This window comes from Trachurus trachurus (genome assembly GCF_905171665.1).
Source record: "Trachurus trachurus genome assembly, chromosome: 13".
Taxonomy (NCBI): domain Eukaryota; kingdom Metazoa; phylum Chordata; class Actinopteri; order Carangiformes; family Carangidae; genus Trachurus; species Trachurus trachurus.
This window is the reverse complement of record NC_139892.1, coordinates 26056899-26077108: the sequence shown is the minus strand read 5'-3', so window position 1 is coordinate 26077108 and position 20210 is coordinate 26056899. Positions and strand designations below refer to the sequence as shown.

Below are 20210 nucleotides of genomic sequence, written 5' to 3'. Positions count from 1 at the left end.
GATCAACCAATCATGCATTTGATGCATGTTATCTCCATACAGTGGTATTTAGATGTCTTACTGTGCCATGATTCTGGCGGATGTGAGTGCTCTTGACCAGGGACTAAAGATAAGTGCAAATGCTGTGTCCCATTTTATTCTTTATTTCATCTAACCTAGATATTATTCTACCAGGATGTCCAGGTTAGATTCATTTTAATGAACAATTTCTCTGTAAATCAATATATCAATTGTCGAGTTTTTAATTTGATTGCATAACTCACTAATTTACAATAACCTGATATCAGTATATTCCAGAAGATTTAAAAACATGGCATAGACTATTTTCAGAAAGAATAAAAAAAAAGACCAGAGAAGACACAAAACTGAAAAGTCTGTTGCGGAAATCTGTGCTAATAAACAAAGGAAAAGCAAAATAGATCAGCATGGTCATGGAGGAGGAAAAGGTTAAAAAAAAAAAAAAAAAAAAACGATCAGGTTCTGTGCAGACTGTAATAGTGCTGGTATGACTCAAAGCCATTAGTTACCTGTACTTTCTCTTTAGGCTCTCAGTATTCCATGCCAGTACCTTCATAGCTGTAAGTGGAGCCCTGGATGTGCCTGAAATGTGTTTTGTATGCGCCTGAACACGAGCTGAAACAATGAAGGCGCTTATGTGATTTAGATCATGAAGGCTGCTGTTGTGCTGAGTTAGAAGAATATCATAGTAAAGGAAACTGCAGCGTTGTAGTACACAGCTTGACCCATAGCAGGGATTATTTATTGCTGGCAGCTGAAAAGCCCGTAACTCCTGTTTAAGTGATTTATTTTTATTTGTTAATGTCATTTCAAGGGCTGCTGTTGCTCTGTGCTGGCTGAGAACAGTCTATGAAAGTTTGCAGCACCGTCAACTAACCCAAAAACAAGGTACCATACAGAACTGTTTTCTCAGCTCTAAGAAAAAACAAACAAATAAAAAACAAGAAAACATGCATGTACTGTACAGTACGTAGGTTTTACCTAAGCTCTCAGCTCGAATGGACCCTCAACATCAATTATGATTAGGTCTGATGTCAACCAACTTTATTTACAGTATAAGGATTGTAGGATATCTTACAGTAGATGTTTGGCTTACAGTAGCTGGTTCTCTGTGCTCACCAAGTGGCTCAGGCATGAAAAGAGGCATGTGATGACACTGACACTGTTTTTACAGTCCAGGACTGTAGGGCAATTAGCAATAAAAAACATAACTGAAAAAAACTTAACAAAATTTAATCCGGTAAAAGGAACTGAAGGAACAGGAACTAAAGGAACAAAAAATGACCTGTTAAGTTTTAGGTAGTGAACTGGCCTGCTTCTGCCAGCAAAGTCTGCTCTGATCTGCTCCTCATAGAAGCTCCTGCTTATAAAAGAAGGAGCTTTAATGAGAAAGAGCCTATAAAAATCTCTTGCATATAAAATCAAATAAGTCATCTCACAGAGACTGCTCATCTGTTCCTTAATAGTAAAATGTTATACAGTATAAATCAACAGAAGTGCTTACAGCATGTTTCAAATGGTGCTCTCTCAAAAAACAAGAAAAAAAAACAACAACAACAAAACTGTGAAATTAGTTTCTCATTTCTCTACATTGCCCCGGAAATGTCTTAGTAAAAGAAATCTAGATCAGCTGAAGCTGCTTTTGCAGTGTTTAAAGAAGAGGTATACAGATTTTTATTAGGTGAAGAAAAGAGACAACAAACCAAAGATGTTCAGGAAAATGTAAAAAAAAAACTCTGTGCTGACTATAATGTAATAAACTGTATACATGAATATTTGAAGATGTGTACACCCACAAGCGCACATCAGTATTGTCTGGAAAGTACTTCAGAATTAGAGCAGTGCACCAAGCTTCATAGTGAAGATATAATCTTACAAGAAGGCAGCTACAGTATGGAGAATATAAAGCCTCTCACACATGCATTTTTAGTAAGTATTCTATGAATGCAGAGTTGGAAAATCTTAGCAAGCACCAATCTTATTTCTTAAGTGTGGTGTGTATAGTGTGTGTTCTTAATGTGGGTATAGTCCCATTCAAACAGGCTATTGATCTGCAAGAAAATCAAATCCAATTAATGATCTGCCAATCCATACAATCTGGATTGGTTAACATAATGTTTGTTCACAGTTTTCTTGTGTTGAAGGTCAAAGAGCAAATGACACAGCAAGATAAAGGATAATTAGTAATATTCAGCTTAATTAAGTTGGCAGCGATTACTGGTACAACAGCCTGAGTAAGATTATTTAGAAAAGGCTAAACTCTGCTGTGTCATTGAAATACTGCCTTTCTTCTGCTGCCCTGAAAGCACTCGTTTCTTTCCTCTCTATTATATGTAAAACTTGTCAGAGGATTTCATTGCAGCTCATGTTTTTGTTCATAGTTTTGATCCAAACGCTTTTCATTCTTGTCGCCTTTAAAATTGGCAATGTTGAATATTGAACTTATTATAGACGCTTGGTGGCTGATTCAGACTTTTGAACAATAATAGGCCACTGGTCTGCTGTGAAAATGGTTATAGACCTATTTCCTACAAATACATGAATTTATCAAAAGGTGTTTTCAATTGAGGCGCTGCTTTACTGCTTTACTTTTTTATTACTTCAGACCAAAGGGGGGCTGCGTGTTTTCATAGGAAGTAAGGGAGAAAGGTTTACATTTTAAATGCAAATTGGAGTCTTATTCAATTGTTTGACTAATTTTTAAGAAAACAACACAGTCAGTCCAACCAGATCAGTGATCTGTAAAAGATATCTTCCAATACTTGGACCAGACCCAGAACTAACCTTACTCAAGTTCCCAGCAATAGCCTCAGCTCTCAAATGTGGCTGAAATCTTATGAAAGCTTGTGTGACTGGAGTGGTGTTAACCTTATCAAAGGCACGTCATGGATCTGTGTGTTACCTACTTGTTTGGGGAATTAGCAATAAGAGGTATTGACCTGTACCATATCTTTCAGATGACAGAATGAGAGGGTTTCAGTCAGTTTACCGTGAGACAGCGCTGGAGCAGAGAGATGATTGTTGAATGCTGGGATTTTCTCCTGCTGTCAGGGAGTGGTGAAACACCCTCCAATGAGGATTTGAAGGAAACCCCTGCTTGTTTCCAAACTTGTTAAACACAGAGATGGTGTTAACATGCTTTGTTCCAGCACTGCTGCACAACCCCCAACTCCATACACACACAAACACACCCCTCCTCCACTACCATATCCAACCCCCCCCCCCTCAAAGTTGAGTAAACCTGCAGAGTAGCAGCGGAGGGAGCTTGGCCCTGATTTCAGTACAGCGGAGGAGCCAGGGGGGCCCAAGGGACACTCAGGTTACCGGCATCGAATCCTGCAGTATTAGCAGGGCACAGTGAAATAACAGTCTGCCATCTGGAACCTATGCTAAAGCCATCCTAGCCTCTCAGCGTTCAATCACATTGACCTCAATTAAGTGTTATTTGTGCAGTATTTTTATTCACTTCTTCCTTTGGCACCAGATCTTTCTGTCTCATGTAGTAGTACGCCCTATAGCACACCGTGTCAGATCTAGAGTGATTGTCAGAGTGTAGGTTTTGTGTAGGTTTTCCTACCAGGTCTTGTGCCGTGTATGAGCTTTCCCATTAAACTTTTAGCGAGTCCACCTCAGAAGAGGGTTTCAGGAGAGAGCATCTTAAGTGCAGGGGGATAAAGCTTGTCTTTGTGCTGGAGAGACGCTGCATGGTATGCCGGGTTAAGAGTAGCTGTTTTTTGGTGAGGCTTCATACTTGGTATGGTCTTTCTTGACCCCACTTAAACAGGAGTCAATGAACGCACTTGAGTAGGTCTTCCCTCTTTTGAACCTTGGCGCTCCTGGTTTTCTACACTATATGCAAAGTTTTTTTTCTGCACTTTCCATCGTCAGTGTGCCACAAGATTGTTAGAACTCGGTACACTCAAGGTAAAGGGTTAGGGTTAGGGTTTGCAAATCTCATTTTCAACAGATAACATGAGACCTGATTTTTAGACTGACCAAATGCAATATATTTAATGGGAGAAATTATTGGAACATTTTATGTTTCAGTTGGTACAAGATTGTTTTTCTTTTTAATTCTGGCTTCATTTTTTTGTGTTTGTTTTCTTCATTTATTTAATTTGGGACTTGAATCAGTCCACATACTGTAATATTGTGGATGGACTAGGACGTGGACTGAAGCAGACCAGATGTGAACCCGCTATCTGTATTTTGTGGCAAAGCTTAGCTGACCACTGCTGAGATATAAATTTAAAATGATGTTACCCTTGTTGCTCAAAGTTTGAATTGACCTCCCCAGGCTACATTAAATCTGCAGTTATTACTCTCAAAAAAAGTCAATTTTAATGTCCGTTCCCTGCCACTTAACTCCTCACAAATTGTATGTGGTCTGAGTGGTAGATGTTTTTTTTTTTTTTTTTTCTTCAGAAATGGTTGGACTCCTTGCAATCTTGGCTGATGTCTGCAGCGTTTTAAGAGACCTACGTCTATCCAGCAAATTTCCTCTCTTGCTAATGTGTATGTGATTGGGATCATTATTTCTTAATTGCCATCTGTTGTTGTGACCTTTAGGCATGTGGAGGATTTAGTTTTGAGAAATGACTGAAGAAAAGTGCATCTCTGTTAGAACTGTGTTAGAAAAATGTCATGTAATGTCAGACAGCCCAAAACACAAGAGACATTTCAAAAGCAGTTAATGAAAAAGGAACAAGGTAAGAAAACACAAAGGCAGCGCTGTGTGTAGACACTGCTCGTACATCTTAATTGTAATTACCCATTCACTTCCCTTGTTCTGATTTCATCATTCCTTTTTCTCAAGTTTTGTGACCTGACGGATCTGGCTCCTTTTTTAGCTTTAACTTCATCAGAGGTTGAGTCAGAACAGGTCAGAAGAAAGAAAAGCAAGCAGTAGGCAATTAATTTAGTTCGATATATAAAAAGTACTGCAGGAAATCTTTACGAGGGATTTATGTGGTGGATTTAAAAAATTCTGAATTCGGAGAGACTCGACTAGCAGAAGACACTAAACTGCACAGAATGTTACAGCAGCCTTGGCTGACAGGTGATTGATCTCTTCCACTTTGTGCACGAAGCAGTGTCAGAAATCTGAATTTTTACATTGCAGAAACTACCAATATTATGCATAACTTTTCAGTAAAAGGTTTTATCATTCAGATTTCATAGTTTTATGCTTTTCAGGTTTCGTGCTTTCTCACTTATAAAAATTTCATTGTGGCTTCAGAGGTTTAGTTTCTTCTTGATGCAGGGAAAATATGCAAAAAGTAAGAAAGGGAAAGATGAAGCTCAGGGGGGAGAAACAATACTGGTATCCCTAACAGCAGAGATAGAGCAGAAGGGGAATATTTGTACTGTAGTCCATACCAGGGATGAGCATTTGTAGACTGATATATAACCACACATGGTATATAGCTATTATTTTTTCACTTTTGCAAAGGATGATGTTAATTTTAATAAAAGTGTCTATCATCTGAGATGCAGTCAAAACGTGTCAGGTCAGTCCAAAAGAAATGTGACTCTCTCTTATCCGTATTTACCTTTTTGTGATGAGTGAGCACTGGTCAAAAAATTGCCTGGTGCTGGGTGCCACCCTGTCAGCGCGTCAGAGTGCGTGCCAGAGATGCCACGGATATACAGGCTGCACGGCTGGCATGTTGAATCCTCGACTAAACATCCCCCGCTATCAGTGACAGGCATCAACAGGAGAGTACACTTTTAATGACCGTGGAGACATGTCTCAGAGGAATTCCCAAACAGGTGACACGTTGAGCTTTGCAGGTGGCTCCTGAGCACGCTGTCATTTCACGGCACTCTCTGCTTGCACGGATTTTCCGTCTGAAGCCCAGAACATCAAAACCTCCTACAAGACACTGGACACAAAAGCTCTGATGTGGAATAAATACTGTTTGATTTCATAATGTGTAATATATCTTCAAGTCTGCATGAGTCCAGTGTGTAAACCTACCAACCTAAAGCTTTTTCTAATTTTACGATAACTTCATATCAAATAGCTGAACACATTTCTCTCAGCCTATGCTGTTACCATATACCAAACAAGAAGGAAAAAAAAAAGCAATTTACCCCGGTATCCATTTGGTTAATAGCTCCATTAAGCAGCATGGCGTGAGTGGAGTGCGGCTGCTGTGTGGAGCGCAGGATGACGTGTTAATTCTGGGTAATTTATTACCCTGGGTGTTGCTGGGAGAGGAGCTCCTGACAGATCCTGTCTCACTGGGATCATCCTCAGCCAGGCTTCCATGGGCATCGCCTTCTTAGCAGTGGCTCCAGCGTGCGGTGCTCGCATCCGCTGATGCAAGTATGATGTAAAACCCTTAGTGCAGGAAAACAACGGCGAGGCCGCGCATAGTGTGGCATTTTAGCAGACTGGCAGCCTTTGAAGGTAGGTGGCTAAAAGCACACCTGTGGAGAGGGAGAGGGTAATCAAATTCCCCCCCCAGTGTTATGAGCACTTGCTGGCTCTCATATGGCTTTTATTTATGGAAGTATCCTTTTCTGTCTAGGGCTGGGCCCTGATTGGATCATGGATGCTGATTGTGGCCTAGAGCTGTGGTGATCAATCCTAATTTACTTGCAGAATTAAATTTATATATAGGAGGATGTAGTGCCCTGCCCTGATAGATGAAAGGGCATTTCCCTCATATGCATCAACAATCAAGATAAAGACAAAAAAAGAAGAGAGACCATACTTCTGTTTTGTTGTTCTAATAACATGTAACACAGGCTTCCATTGGGGAATTACAGCTGCATTAAAGACTGATAGTAGATGAGCCAAAAAAAGAAATTGCACAGGCGTTTGTGCATAAGGGATTTTTTTGCGAGCCTCAGCACAGAGAGTGGATCAGAGAGTGCAGACCTCTAGTACCTTGGAGGCAGAGGGAGGAGGTTGTGCAGGTCAACACAGCACTGCCAAGCTACCCATCGGCCATTTCATGTCATCATCACTTAGGGGCAAATCAGAAAACACCAACTCTCAGAGCCCCGGCTAAAAACCCTCCCAGGATTCTTGTCTGAACTGTAAGAAATGATGGAAAAACACATGCAGCTCCTTTTGCTTTATTACAAATGTTACAGAGCATGTTTTTTTTTTTCATTTTCTTTTTGTTCTTTTGATGCTCTGTTTCTGCTTCAGAAGATGAGCACTGTGTGTGCCGGTGCCTGTGTGTGTGTGTGCCGGTGTGTGTGTGTGTGTGTGTGAGTACAGTTGGCCACTGCAGCAGCCACGCCCTCTAGACATTGCATCTTTACAGCCGGAGCTGTCATCCAGCCGATGATGAAACTACAGAGTGATTAGCCCCACCCAGAGGCTGCTGAGATGGGAGATGTGGGAGGTGTGTGGTTGTCAAAGCGGAGCTCGCAGAGATGACTCAGTTAGGCACTTAGAGTAAGATCATTACCATGCAGGATCCCTCTGTCTAGTTTTGCTGTGTGTGCTGTTTTTTTATTGTTTATATTGAACAGCAGCTGGTTTTATTGTCTCTAAGAAAACAGTTGTGCTTGTTGTGTGTCAGGCTTTCACATGGTTCCCATGTTCATATCTTCTCAGGGCTGCCATGTTAGCGGATTAGTTTTTAAGCAAAAGCCCGGCTGAGATCCACATTATTGCTGTTGTGAGGAAACCTAATTACTCCGGTTTATTTGATTGATTGATGCTTTTACTTGAAACGAGCACTTCCCACTCTTGGGTCGTTTACTTTGATCAGGGGGAGAGTGTGCCGGGTTGATCATGATGTATTCATTTGTTTGTGTTTACCAGATACAAATCATTGTAGCGTGTTTCCTGCATCTCAAATCAGTTCACATAGTGTGACATGGATCAAGCACTTCATATGATGTGATATTTTACACAGAACCGCCAGCAAAATCTACAAAGGAGGTTCAAAGGAAATGACTGGGTCCTCTCCTGAGGCAGGAACTCCAGCGGACGTCAGTGATGATCAGAGATAGGAGGACCTCACCAAATCTGTGATCTCTGCAGGGCACTTCCTTGCTCTGGGCCTGCGAGAGTTATGTGGAAATCTCAGGACCCCAATTGTGAGTGGATTATAAATGGTAACCAGCATAGTCTCATAGTCATTTTGAGGACAGTTCTTCCACTCTGAACTGCTCCTGAAGAGCAGCACAGTTGCCATGTACTGGCCCTGTCCTCCTAACCTGTCACCCAGAGTGAGTCGGCAGCTTGATCGTAGGATCCAGGGAATCACGCATTAGCTGATCTGACATAGGGAAACAGACATAGGGACATTCACATCCAGTACAGTTATATCGGATGTATGAATGCATTTGAGGACAGACTTCTTCTCTACTCGATTATTTCTAGCCTACACAAATGGGAGTGATTTACATTGTTATTTGCATATTAGGCAGGGAAGTGAAATCTAAACACAAGTGGTGGCTTTACTCAAAGTCTGACGCTATGAGTCAACTGAAATCTGCCTTGGCTGAGTGTATACCCAATCTGGAAATTCTGTATGTTTGATTTAGTGAAGCTGTTAATTCCTTTTCTCTTTCTTCCTCCTCTCATTGGATGTGTGTGTGTGTGTGTGTGTGTGTGTGTGTGTGTGTGTGTGTGTGTGTGTGTGTGTGTGTGTGTGTGATATCTTGTGTGGGGGACAGTGAATGACACCATATCTGTACGGATTAGTCTGTGATTTATTACTATCTGTCTTTGAACACATCCCCCCCATATTTATTGAATATTTAATCAGTAAATGAAGTACTTTTTAACAGTATCAGTGTAATTTACACTTGCATCCTTCTGTTACACTGCTACATAATATTCAGGCAGTATGTGTGGATCCCAGAGCTGCAGGATCATTAGTGGTATTAAGGTGTGATAACATCACTGACTCATTTAGTAAATATAGGGATTTTCAGACAACTCAGACATTCAATTTAACCATTTCAGCACAAATGTAATATCATGGGAGTCACATGCGTCAATATCTGTACATTCCATACCCTTATCTTTTGTGCTCTTTTAAATGGCCGAGGCAGCCTGATCTCCCTAGGTTTAGTGGAAAACTAATAAAAGCACAGTAAACATTTGTTTTCACCTCATTTTCCATCCAGTGTTGAGTGGATACTTAAGGGATTAATGCAAAACAGATATGCGCAGTATAGCTATATAGTGTATACAGTATATAAATGCTACAGCCAGGGAACATTTGCAAAAGCTGTTGGTAGCCTATATCATGTTAAGCGAAATGTAAAGGAAGTGGAATATCTATCAAACGTAATGTTTCTTTGAAATACAATTTCAGGTTGTCATGTAGTATGAATAATTATTCTTACAAAATTAGAAAAATGCAAGTTTCAGTAAGAAGAAAGATACTTTACAACAAATGTTTTTTACACGAAGGAAAGCACAACAATGTCAGCAAGGGTCAGCATAAGAAAGAGTCCCATGTGCTTTCACAGCACGAGTTCATGATTATGTTTGACTTGTACTTCAGCAGTAACTAACAAAACATGTAGTTTTGTCTTATCCTGCTGCAGACTCTGAGATATGTGTGATTTCTGCCTGCACGCCAAATGTAATAGAGGTAAATGGAGTTTTGCTGCTGGATCTGTGGACCTTGGCGGGTCTGACAATTATTCAGATTAACTGAGACATTGCCCCTGGAAAGATGTTTCTTCGGTTTTTCAATTGTTATTTTTCAGTGGTGTGTGCACTAGAAACAAAATTCACTTCACCACCATTGTACTGAAGGGCAATAGCAGAAATCTCAAAGGCAGATATTGCAAAACCTTGCATATGAGAAATCACAATTTCCATGCAGTTTTTTTTTTCCCCCTGCTGAACGAACCCTTGAGGCATTTGAACAGCACTTAAAATATTCTTGTTCACAGCATCAATAATTTGCAGCATTTTGGTCTCAAAGACCTTACTGTTGCTACAGCTGCAAACTGCACATATTTGTAACAGTCGGTTTGACAGTAGCATGTTTAGTTGATTATTGCTAACCAGGTATTGGGTCTGGTTTGACTGCAGGCCAAACTATAAATCAAATTCAGCTCCAGCCTTTGCAGTATAATGAGTATTAATCGTAGCCTAATGAGAGGCAGGTCACCACCACACTGACCTCTGCATTCACAGCTATGTGTGGAAACAGAAGCACTACAGCCTTCTGTAGTGGAGAGGTACCGTTTTAAACCTGCACAAACTTCACATTTATGTTGTTGCCTCAGTTGTTCTTCAGGAACTTCACTATAGTTAACCTTAAGAGTCCAGATTAGTTATTTCCATTAAACATAGAAGACGCTATTATGGATCATTCATCACTTGTGATCCCATAAATATACTATACACCTAACAAATAATACTATACTTATACAAATATATAGTTTTTCACGGTTTAGCAGCAAAATTGATAATGGAGAGGTGTAAATTTCATCTTGGCCATAGTAGTACTTGCACTTCGGTGTATTTAACCAGGGTCAGGGACATATATCAAGGCACAGAGTGAATAAATAGACTGCTTTCCCCCGTTATTTAGCAGACCGGTTTAAACAAATTATTCCATCGCCTGCTCCCTCCGTCAGGGCTAAACCTTGAATTGCTTAGAGTGATTAGTAGTAGGGAGCGTGCTGCAGCAGTGGTCTCAGGCTACTTTTGTTTATGGTAAGGCTTATACGCATTCTGTTTTATGCGCTACCGGGGCTTGCTTTTGATCCCAGAAGGAGGCGGCTGCTGAGATGCCCCACCGACGTGCCCCCTCCCCTCCTCAGCCTGCATTAGTGCTACTGAATTCAGTCCTGTTTGGCAAACCATTCAGACCCCCCACCCCATCTCCCCAAGTCCTTTTTTTCCTCTATTGAAAACACACCTTTCTGTTGACCAAGGAGGCTTTTCTATGGAGCCAAAGCATGTGAAAGATTTCCAGAGAAGAAGTAAGTGGTGCCTGTATGGAGCTCCCCTTGCTCTCAATGGAACTTGTAGACAATGTTCTTGATATCTGCCCAAACTTCTTCCATGCTGCTCCACAGGCTGCTAGATGTTTGTCTGCAGTGTTGTGAGCTATTTGTCACTAATCCCTTGACTACGTGACTAGGGTAGATAATGGTTAAAACAAAATTGGAAATAATGTAAAACAACATCTTAAGATATTTGGCATTTAACAATACATTGTTAATCATAAATTGAAAATGATGATATGGTGTAAGTTATGTACTGTACATCAGCACCCATTTGTCTTAAAATGTCATCGCTGATCGATAGCACATATGTCTCAATGTTAGTGGTCAATAATAGTAATTAATGATTTCACAGGCAAGTAATCTGTGATTATCTTAGGGATTTTCTGAACATTGCATGTGTGTTACACTGTTTCCTGTGTTGCCTAAAAATGATGGTTAACATTTCGCCCTGGATTGTGGCTGGAAAAAGATCTACGACATGTAAAGAGCAGCAAGCGGTTAATTATCATGGAAAACAGGGCTTTGCACGCAGAGAAGGTTAGATTTATATGCAGCACTACTGAATAGCAATTCTCAGCACACTGCTAATTGTTTGATGGATAGTACAGAGTCATTTGCATTTATATTGTACCCCCAACACCTCCCACCTATTTAGATCCCATATTTAACTAACTCCTGACACTGGAGCAATGGTCACAACGGCCTGCCCAACGAAAACTGCAACGAGTGTTTCAACAGGGGCTTCTGTAACCTGCCATTCACACTGTGGGGGGTTTGTTTTATGGATTGGTTTGACAGAGGTGTAAGAGGCTCAAATTGCATTGAGGAACTCCTCTACAACTCCACAGCCGTAGAAATGTGAATAGGCTAAAAACTCTGGAGTTTTTAGCCTATTCACATTTCTACGGCTGTGGAGTTGTCTTTTTTAGTGCTCATGGTTTTTGGGCTTATAAGATGGGCTGATTATTCAGAATTCATTGCACACATTCAGAAAGGAACTCAACAAAATGTAACATTGTCCCCAATTTTTGGCAGACACATGCATTGGTGGACGTATTACTGAGAAACACACATATTTGTGCAGAAGGTGTAAGTAACAGAACTAAAGACTCAAGTAAATTGAATTTCTCTTGGATTTAGATTGTAGGTCAAACTAACAAAAAAAATGCTGCCTGTGTTTTTACTATTCTCTGACCAATGGTAATGAATGCTGAATGTTGTTAATAGTTCGGCCCTCTTCTAACTGTAGCCAAAGACTGTTTATTGTCATGACAATAACAACTGTGGAAATAATGGGTGGGTTTGAAATAAACAAAAACCCTTTAACAGAGTGGCATGGCCATCCGCTGTTAAAAACTCTAGATTGTATTTCAATGGTAAGTGTGTATTTGGTTGATAGTTGAGGTCATGACTTTTCTTTCTGCCACTGGCAGCACCTGTAAGTTTCTCCGTGAAACAGCATAAGCTCTACTTCTGCCATGCATAAACTTCCTTTAGTCTTTTATCACGGATAGAAGAATCATGCACAAAGCATGAAAAATGAACTGCCAATAGCAGACATGATCTGCCTATACTAGTGATTTCACTCAAGGCTTCTATGGTATTGTGTAAATATGCCGATCAGTTTCTCCATTGAGAATGTTTTTCATTGAACTTTTGCAGCTCAAATGGTCGTGAATCTTTCAGTGATCACCCATTCACAACATCCTGTGTGTTGGCTTGTAGCGACTAGTTGTTGGTTGGTGGATACCCCATAGAAATATTGAAGTGCAGGTAACTACTGGGACTACAGGTGACAATCACTGTTCAGACTTTCCACAGCATCTGCGTTTACAGGGTTGCCGAGCTCTTCAGGAAAATCAAGTCTTTTGTTGATCACATAATTTATTATGGTATGTTTGACTCTGTGGCCACAACATCCACTCACACATTTCAACTCACACCAAGGCAACATCACCGTATCTGATGACTTCAATTGACATGGTTCATTGCTCCCTGCAACACTTTATCTGCACAACCACATTATTGCTCTGCTTACAGTTGCTATGCATTCGCTTTACACACCCGGAGACAAACCTGACTCTACCCTGGCCAGTTGTAGACAATGCAATTCAAAAACGTAGACTCTGCAATTGTTTTAACGGGGAAAACAGACCATCCATCATTTCTTTTGTCTATCTAGAGAGACCTCAATTGATTTTGGATCATTGCATAGATACACAGTTAGCTGCTTTTTGGCACCGCTCGGGCTCTGCAGCTCAGGCTTCAGAGGAACATTGTCTTTGAAATAAAAGCATGTGATTGTTATCTTCATTTCAGAGATTTCGGTCCATGGCAGTCATTTTTCACTGGTCTTTGTAAATAACTTTTCTAACTGAGTCTTTGAACATACCCTCATTAACCTTCTCTTTTTTTTCCCCCTGTCCCTGGTGTCTTACCATGAGACGAGAATAACACTTTAAAAATAGTCCTCTCATTGTTCCTTACCTAGCTGTGTTGAGACATCTTAGTTAAATAAACCCCTCTGTTTATTATCTTCACGTACCAATACATTAAAATAATACAACGGTGGCATTTTCTTTGTTTTGGCTCCTTGTCCCAGGATTTAGACTTAGACAGATGAACAAGAACAACTGTTTTGCTCTCTGGCGCTGAAACACCACGATAATGCCAGATATAGCCTGTTTATGCAGAACAGTGCTTTTTATTTTACAGTATGTTTTGTGTGAAAATTCAGACTGAATGACTCTAGGTGGATACGTTTCCAGGACCTACATTTGCATCCCATATCATCTGTCATTGTGTAGGGCCTGTTGCTTTTTTGAAAAAACCCCTCTGGGTTTCCCATGGCCTCTGAGGTACATCTCATTGCATACTAGCCGATTAATAGAGAGGAGGAAGGGCGGTGCAGAAGAGAGATGGCCAAAGCACTGAGCCCAGCTCTTTGGAAACAAAAACAATGCACTTTACAGAACATTCTTGAAACTTTAGAAAGCCGCTTGTTCTCTGCACTCTCACATTTGCATAGCATGAAGGATCTTGAGCAAAAGGTAAAAATTAGCAACCCATACAAGCTGCATCTGAAATCTTGGGAGCAGCTGAAGTGCTCTTGCGGCTGCAGAGTGGGAGCATTTCCCCCCACCCATGTGGCGGAGGTCCTGGTATTGAGGCCCCAAGTCATTAATCACCAGGATCTTTTCAGCTGTCAATACAAACAAAAAGAAACCCCCAACCCAACAATGGTGTGCTAAAAAAAAAAAAAAAAAAAAAGTTTTTTTTATTTTTTTTATTTTGATGCAGGGGCAAATATAGTTCATTGGGGAGTATTGTTTACCATTGTGTCCAGCACAAATCTCATACAGTATTCATAAAGAGCTTATCTTGTTCAAAAATCCCTGTCTGAACAACACAGGCATAGTGTCAGTAAAACCCCTCAGATTCGCCAGGAGTAGTTTTTTACTTCTTTTTCAAAGAGCCGTGTTCTCTTATCCACTGACTTGAAGTGTGGGAGCAAGCAGTGACCTGCAGCATGTATGATAAGGTTTTCAGCTCATGAAAGATCGTTGTGTCATTGCCTTTTGAAGACTCAGGAAAATATACAGTATTGCAGCAATAATTGGCTCACTAATACCATATTACCCTAACCCTATTGAGCTTCAAAGTAAACAGTGACCAAGCCTTTTAATCAAGTTCATATCCACATTGACATTTGTTAATCCAACTCAATACCTTTAAACCACGTGGTCATTTAGAATGAGCTATTTGCAAGGCAAATCAGGCAATTCCACTAATTTATTTAATATATATCATATTGCAGACACAGGCAGTTGAGTCATGCTTTTTTGTTTTTTAAGAAAACATTTTAGGCTAAAGAAAAACAGTTGTTTGAATATATAAAAAAATATTTTTGCTGTGATTCAATATTGTGTCCTCCAAGGCAAGAAACACATGCTAAAATCCCCTCCCTTTACTGATCGTACACTTTGTGTGATATTGGACAGTTGTAGTTTTATGTTTCAGATTTTAATATCTTTGCTGGTTCAGTGTAGTCCTCGATTTGTTTGCCTCTTCGGTTTTCAACCAGTGATGATTTGCAACTTATAAACAACACAATTCATGGAAGGACACCTGCCACTTTTACAGATGCCGGAGTCCCAGCATTATTTCTATATGATACATAAAATGGAATATTTGTGGGAGACTTGCACCATAAACTTTATAGGTGCAAGATTTGTCGTGCAATATTGTATTAAATCTAATCCTGGTGGTTCTTCTCCCCGTGTGTGCTGTGCCATGCATACATTGATGCCTGGGAACATGCATTTATTTACAGTTTCTTGGTTAAGTGTTTGGGTGTGCGTGAGCGAGAAAGAGAGAGAGAAAGAGTGTTCCGTCCCCGTGAGGTCTAGGGACACGGCACAGCAACACTACGGCCATAACAAAGAGATTTCTACATTTAACATGTTAACACAAACTTGCATTAAAGCTCTTGAAAGGACAGTCGCTCAGTCATATTTTCAAGATTTGATTTTGGTAATAAATAATACATGAATTCATACATTTAGTATCTGTATTTTTTGTCTGTTTCTCTCCTCTACAGAATTACTCAAACTAAACCGGCATAGTAATTCGCATTTGATGTTGAAATTAGTGTGGAGGAAGCCATGGAAGTGAAGGAACGTAGACCCTACCGCTCACTCACCGCCCGGCAGGACACAGAGCGCCGTTACACCAGCTCCTCAGCCGACAGCGAGGATGGCAAACCCAACCCCAAGTCCTACAGCTCCAGTGAAACACTCAAGGCCTTCGACCATGACTCCAGGATGGCCTATGGGAGCCGCGTTAAAGAGATGGTTCATCACGAAGTGGACGAGTTCAGCCGGCAAGGTTTGGCTTAGCTGCACCAATATCAGAAATGCTCTGCTGGAGATTTCCATTGACATCAGTATTGTTCTTCTATAAGTATATTAGAAGTGCACAATGACATGAAAAGGCCAGTTATTAGTTTAAGGGCACATTACAGCCCGGTCTAAATATATGCATCAGTGCTTTATAATGAGGAGTCTCTTGGTAATTCACATTCAGTTGCTGTAGAGGTCACTGCATAGTTTAACTATTAACAGAGGTGCCCAGGGATTGAATTTGCCACGCCAGTGTTAAAAACTGCATTGGAGACATGAATACCATCACCTGCTCTTTCAAATATATTATTGATCATTGGAATTCAAATTAGATGTGACGGCATATTTATATATACAGTATACTGTATATATATATATGTGTGTGTGTGTGTGTGTGTGTGCGCAGTGAACTCACTTTCTAATTCAATGGTTTTTCATTATTTTTTATTTTCTACAGTATAGAACAATGAAGGCATCAAACTGTGAAATAACAAATGTGGAATTATGTAGGAAATACAGTGTAAACAAATCAAAATGCTTTTGATCGTAGAGTCTTCAATGGTGCCAGATTTTGCTTCGACGACAACTTTGCACTTTCTTGCTGTTCTCCCAGCCAGCTTCACCTGGGATGGTTTTCAAACAGTTCCCATTTATGTTTAGCACTTGTTTTTAGCTTTAATTTAACTCTGCAGTGGAACTCTTCTCAAACCATCTCAGTGGGCTTTAGGTCAGGTGACTGAGGAGGTCAGGTCAACTGATGCAGCACTCCTTGACACCCCCCTTGGTTAAATAGGCGTTACATAGCCTCAGGGTGTTTTGGGTCACTCTCCTGTTAAAATGCAAATGAGGGTCCCTCTGAGTGCAAACCAGGCCCCGTCCAGACGAATACGCGGCTTCACCGAATCCGATCGTTTTCTTAATCGTTTTGAAAAAAATCTCCGTAAACACGGCATCGTTTTCAGAAATATCTGCGTCCACACGCATCACCTGAAAACGACCCAAAACGCTGTAGTACCTACATACTGCAGGCGTGTGTGTGGAGCGTGTGTGGCGCTGCAGCGCTGCCTGCCACACATAAACACTTAAGACACATAAACACTTGGCCGTCCAGACGAAAACGCTGGGGCGGCGTTTTCAAATTTTCCCACTCTGGGACCCGTTTTCAAAAAAGGGGCCAATCCGATAAAGTATTTATCCGGATTCGAAAAAAACTGATTCGTCTGGACGGGGCCCCAGATGTGATGGCATGTCACTGCAGAATGCTGTGGTTAATTGTTCCGTCAATTTATTAGAAATCACCAGCAGCACAGCTTCTTGTTTGTTTGCTACATAATTCTACATGTTATTTCATAGTTCTGGTGTCTCTGGTGTTGTTCTCCAGTATCTCCTAAAATGTTTAAAAATCGTCAAAACAAAGAAGAATCTGTATGCACATATATATATACACATAATTTTACATATATACTGTATATACAGTGTATATTATTTAGTATATGGTAGACAATTGAGGAGAGAGAAAAAAGAAACTTTAACTTTTAATTGATTACTGCAGCACTCAGGGCCAGGATGAACCTGTCATCTTTTTCTGTAATGAGTCCAGTTCATTTTGTTAAGTGATGTACGGTAGTTAGTGGTGCATTTAATTACCAAAGCTTTGTATTTATTGGCTTGCTGTAGGGGCAGAGTTTTCCCTCCGAGACCTGGGCTTTGGAGAGGCCCTCCCATCTCACGTAGCCACGTACAGGACAGACCTGGGGATGCCGCACCGCGACTACTCGGTCAGCGTCGGCTCAGATGCAGACACAGAGACGGACGGCATCATGTCGCCGGAGCATGCGGTCAGATTATGGGGCCGCAGCAACACCAAGTCGGGCCGCAGCTCGTGCCTCTCCAGCAGGGCCAACTCCAATCTAACTCTGACTGACACCGAACACGAGAACACAGAGAACGGTAGGGCGCTTTTCTGTTACTGTACTCAGACTAGCTGTGTGTCTTTTCCCACGTTGATTTGATTTTGGTGTCTCTATACACTGGTGCAGAACAACGTGCTATGTCTCAACAAAAAGAGTGTAGCATGCAGAACAGTCGAGTCTAAGACTGCTTATTTGGATTGATTTAGTTTTTGACAATGCTCAACTGGCATCTATACAACCACAAGATGAGTCACATCTTCTCTGTCTTGGATACATTTTGACCCACTGGAGCTATTTCAGAGTGACTAGATTGAAGTTGACATTTTTATCAAGCTTTCTTAATCTCCATTTGCATTATTTTGGATTTGGCAGGAGACCAACATATTTAGAATTGACCTCTTGAAAAAATAAATTTTGTGTGCTGCAGTACAACAATAATTTTAGCATATCATCACCGCTGCTGTTAATCACTGCCGGATCCTGTTGTTCTTTCTGTCCCAGTGTGTGAATTATTATTATGTGGACTAAGATAGGAAAGAGTTTGGCAGGTCCGTCTTGGTGACATCAGTGCCAGGAAGTGGGGAGCCATATGTATTGAATTTATCTCTCTGTGGCTTGGTGTTTCTAATTTGCCCCCAAGGGCCTCCTGAGCCTGTGTGCTTGCTCAGAAGGTCACTGGAGCTCAGGAAATATGTAACTATGAGCCATTTCAAGTGCCAGAAAATGCCAGAAGATAATAGCAGCTCTGCTGAAGATACCCTCATTCAAATTGTAGATTAGTGTACTATAAGGTCATGTTATTACAGAATTCTGTTTGGAGGCAGAAATGCCATGTGGATGCCCTGCTCTGTCCCAGTAGTGCCTATCGGCCCGGTAAACTTCATATCATCGTATTAATTGCTTAATTGCACCTGCATGGCAGACATGTTTTCCTAACTCCATTTTGTGTCCATATTGCATATTCTTCTCTGCATTTGTTTACCTGAAACTGGATCATTTTTCTTTTTTTCCGACACAGAGGTGTTCTGTAGTAAAATTTAAGTTCTGTTTCATATTATGCATACATTATACTTCAGAGATAGAGGAACTCATCTAGGGCCTAGCGGCAAAATTCTAATTGCCCCTGCACAGCCTTGCAGAGAACCTTGTGAATAGTTTTGCATTTCAGAGTGTGTCACATTATGTATTAGCTTCTTATTATAACTGACAGAAATGACTCTTGGAAGTGGAATCCATTTGCCCGAATGACTCAGGGAGAGAACGTGGCATCCCTCTGCTTGATCATCTGAGATGCCAGGGGACTTGAATTTGGCTGTATTGTACATAATTAAAGAGAATCTCCTTGGATGGCTGTTCAGGGGTTGGTACACTGGAATGTGTTCAGTTCGCCTGTAGCTGCGGCATCATGCTGCATCTGTGAGACCCAATCGAGATTCTAAGTAGCTTTTTATTCCACTCACCGAAGCAGAAAGAGCACTTGTATTCAGCATTTAATTCAGTAATGCCTGATAACATACAATTTATATATGGCAAGTTAATTAAAATCCATCGAGCAGACCTGCTTGTGTGTGCTTTAATCTCTTTAAATCAACAAACCATTTACTCTGCTTTAATGTATTCAAGCCGCCGGGCAGTTCTCCCCCTCTTCACATGTGACATACTTGACCCTGGTTTTAATGCATGCAAATAAGCGATAGCGATTTTGGAACAATTTTTCTGATGCTCAAGTGATTCTGAGGCATCACTGTGTGCTGTGAATGAAAAAAAAAGAAAAACTCTTGTTGGGAATGATGTATCTGCTAAGATTTACTTCATTTGTCATGTGATGATAATATTAAGTTTCACCTTGACTGATGTTCCAATCTAATAAGTAACGAGTGTCGCGTTAGACTGATCACTTCCAGTCATTGGCCTTTTGTACTTGAGCGCTGGCAAAGCAATTATGTCCAGCAGCGACTCTCAGTGTGTGCATGTGTATGTTGTGTCGACGTGGTGCTTATGTGTATGGATTGGTTAGTGCATTCATGCAGTGTGTACAGGTATGTGTGTGCATCCTACCCATGCTGCCTTTGGCCCATAGGGAGCCCCTTGAGGACACTTCCAGCAGCTGACTGCTGAGTCACCGCACATCCTCCAGGGGCTGAGCAGCAAGGAGGCCAGCCTGACCTGCTTTGTTTGGAAGGGGGCTCCAGTTCTTGAGTTTTGGCCCATTACAGCTTATCCAGATGTGTGCTCTAATCCCAGCTTTCCCCCACTGTTAAGGCTAGACTATTACATTTCTGTAACCATGAGAACCGGCAGTGGAGATAGCCACAAAATCCCACAGAGGGACTGTTGTTATTCATATGTACCATAACCTGCGGAGAAAAATAATGCGGCTAAGGCCTACACAGTTCCTGCTGGCAGAAAAAAAAGCCTGTGTGAC

At 41.0% G+C, this 20210-nt stretch overlaps 1 protein-coding gene across 2 annotated transcripts in view; it reads left to right on the top strand.

Annotated features, from left to right (window-relative positions):
• Positions 1 to 15635: 15635 nt before the first annotated feature.
• The window catches only part of tenm4 (teneurin transmembrane protein 4), a gene marked incomplete at both ends in the record, with an annotated part of 110992 nt that continues 106417 nt past the window's right edge, over positions 15636 to 20210 (top strand). For both annotated transcript variants that reach the window (XM_083984489.1, XM_083984488.1), the window contains 2 exons: positions 15636 to 15858; positions 17550 to 17822. In XM_083984489.1, the coding sequence (XP_083840615.1) occupies positions 15636 to 15858; positions 17550 to 17822 (496 nt within the window). The remainder of the gene's footprint in view (positions 15859 to 17549; positions 17823 to 20210) is intronic.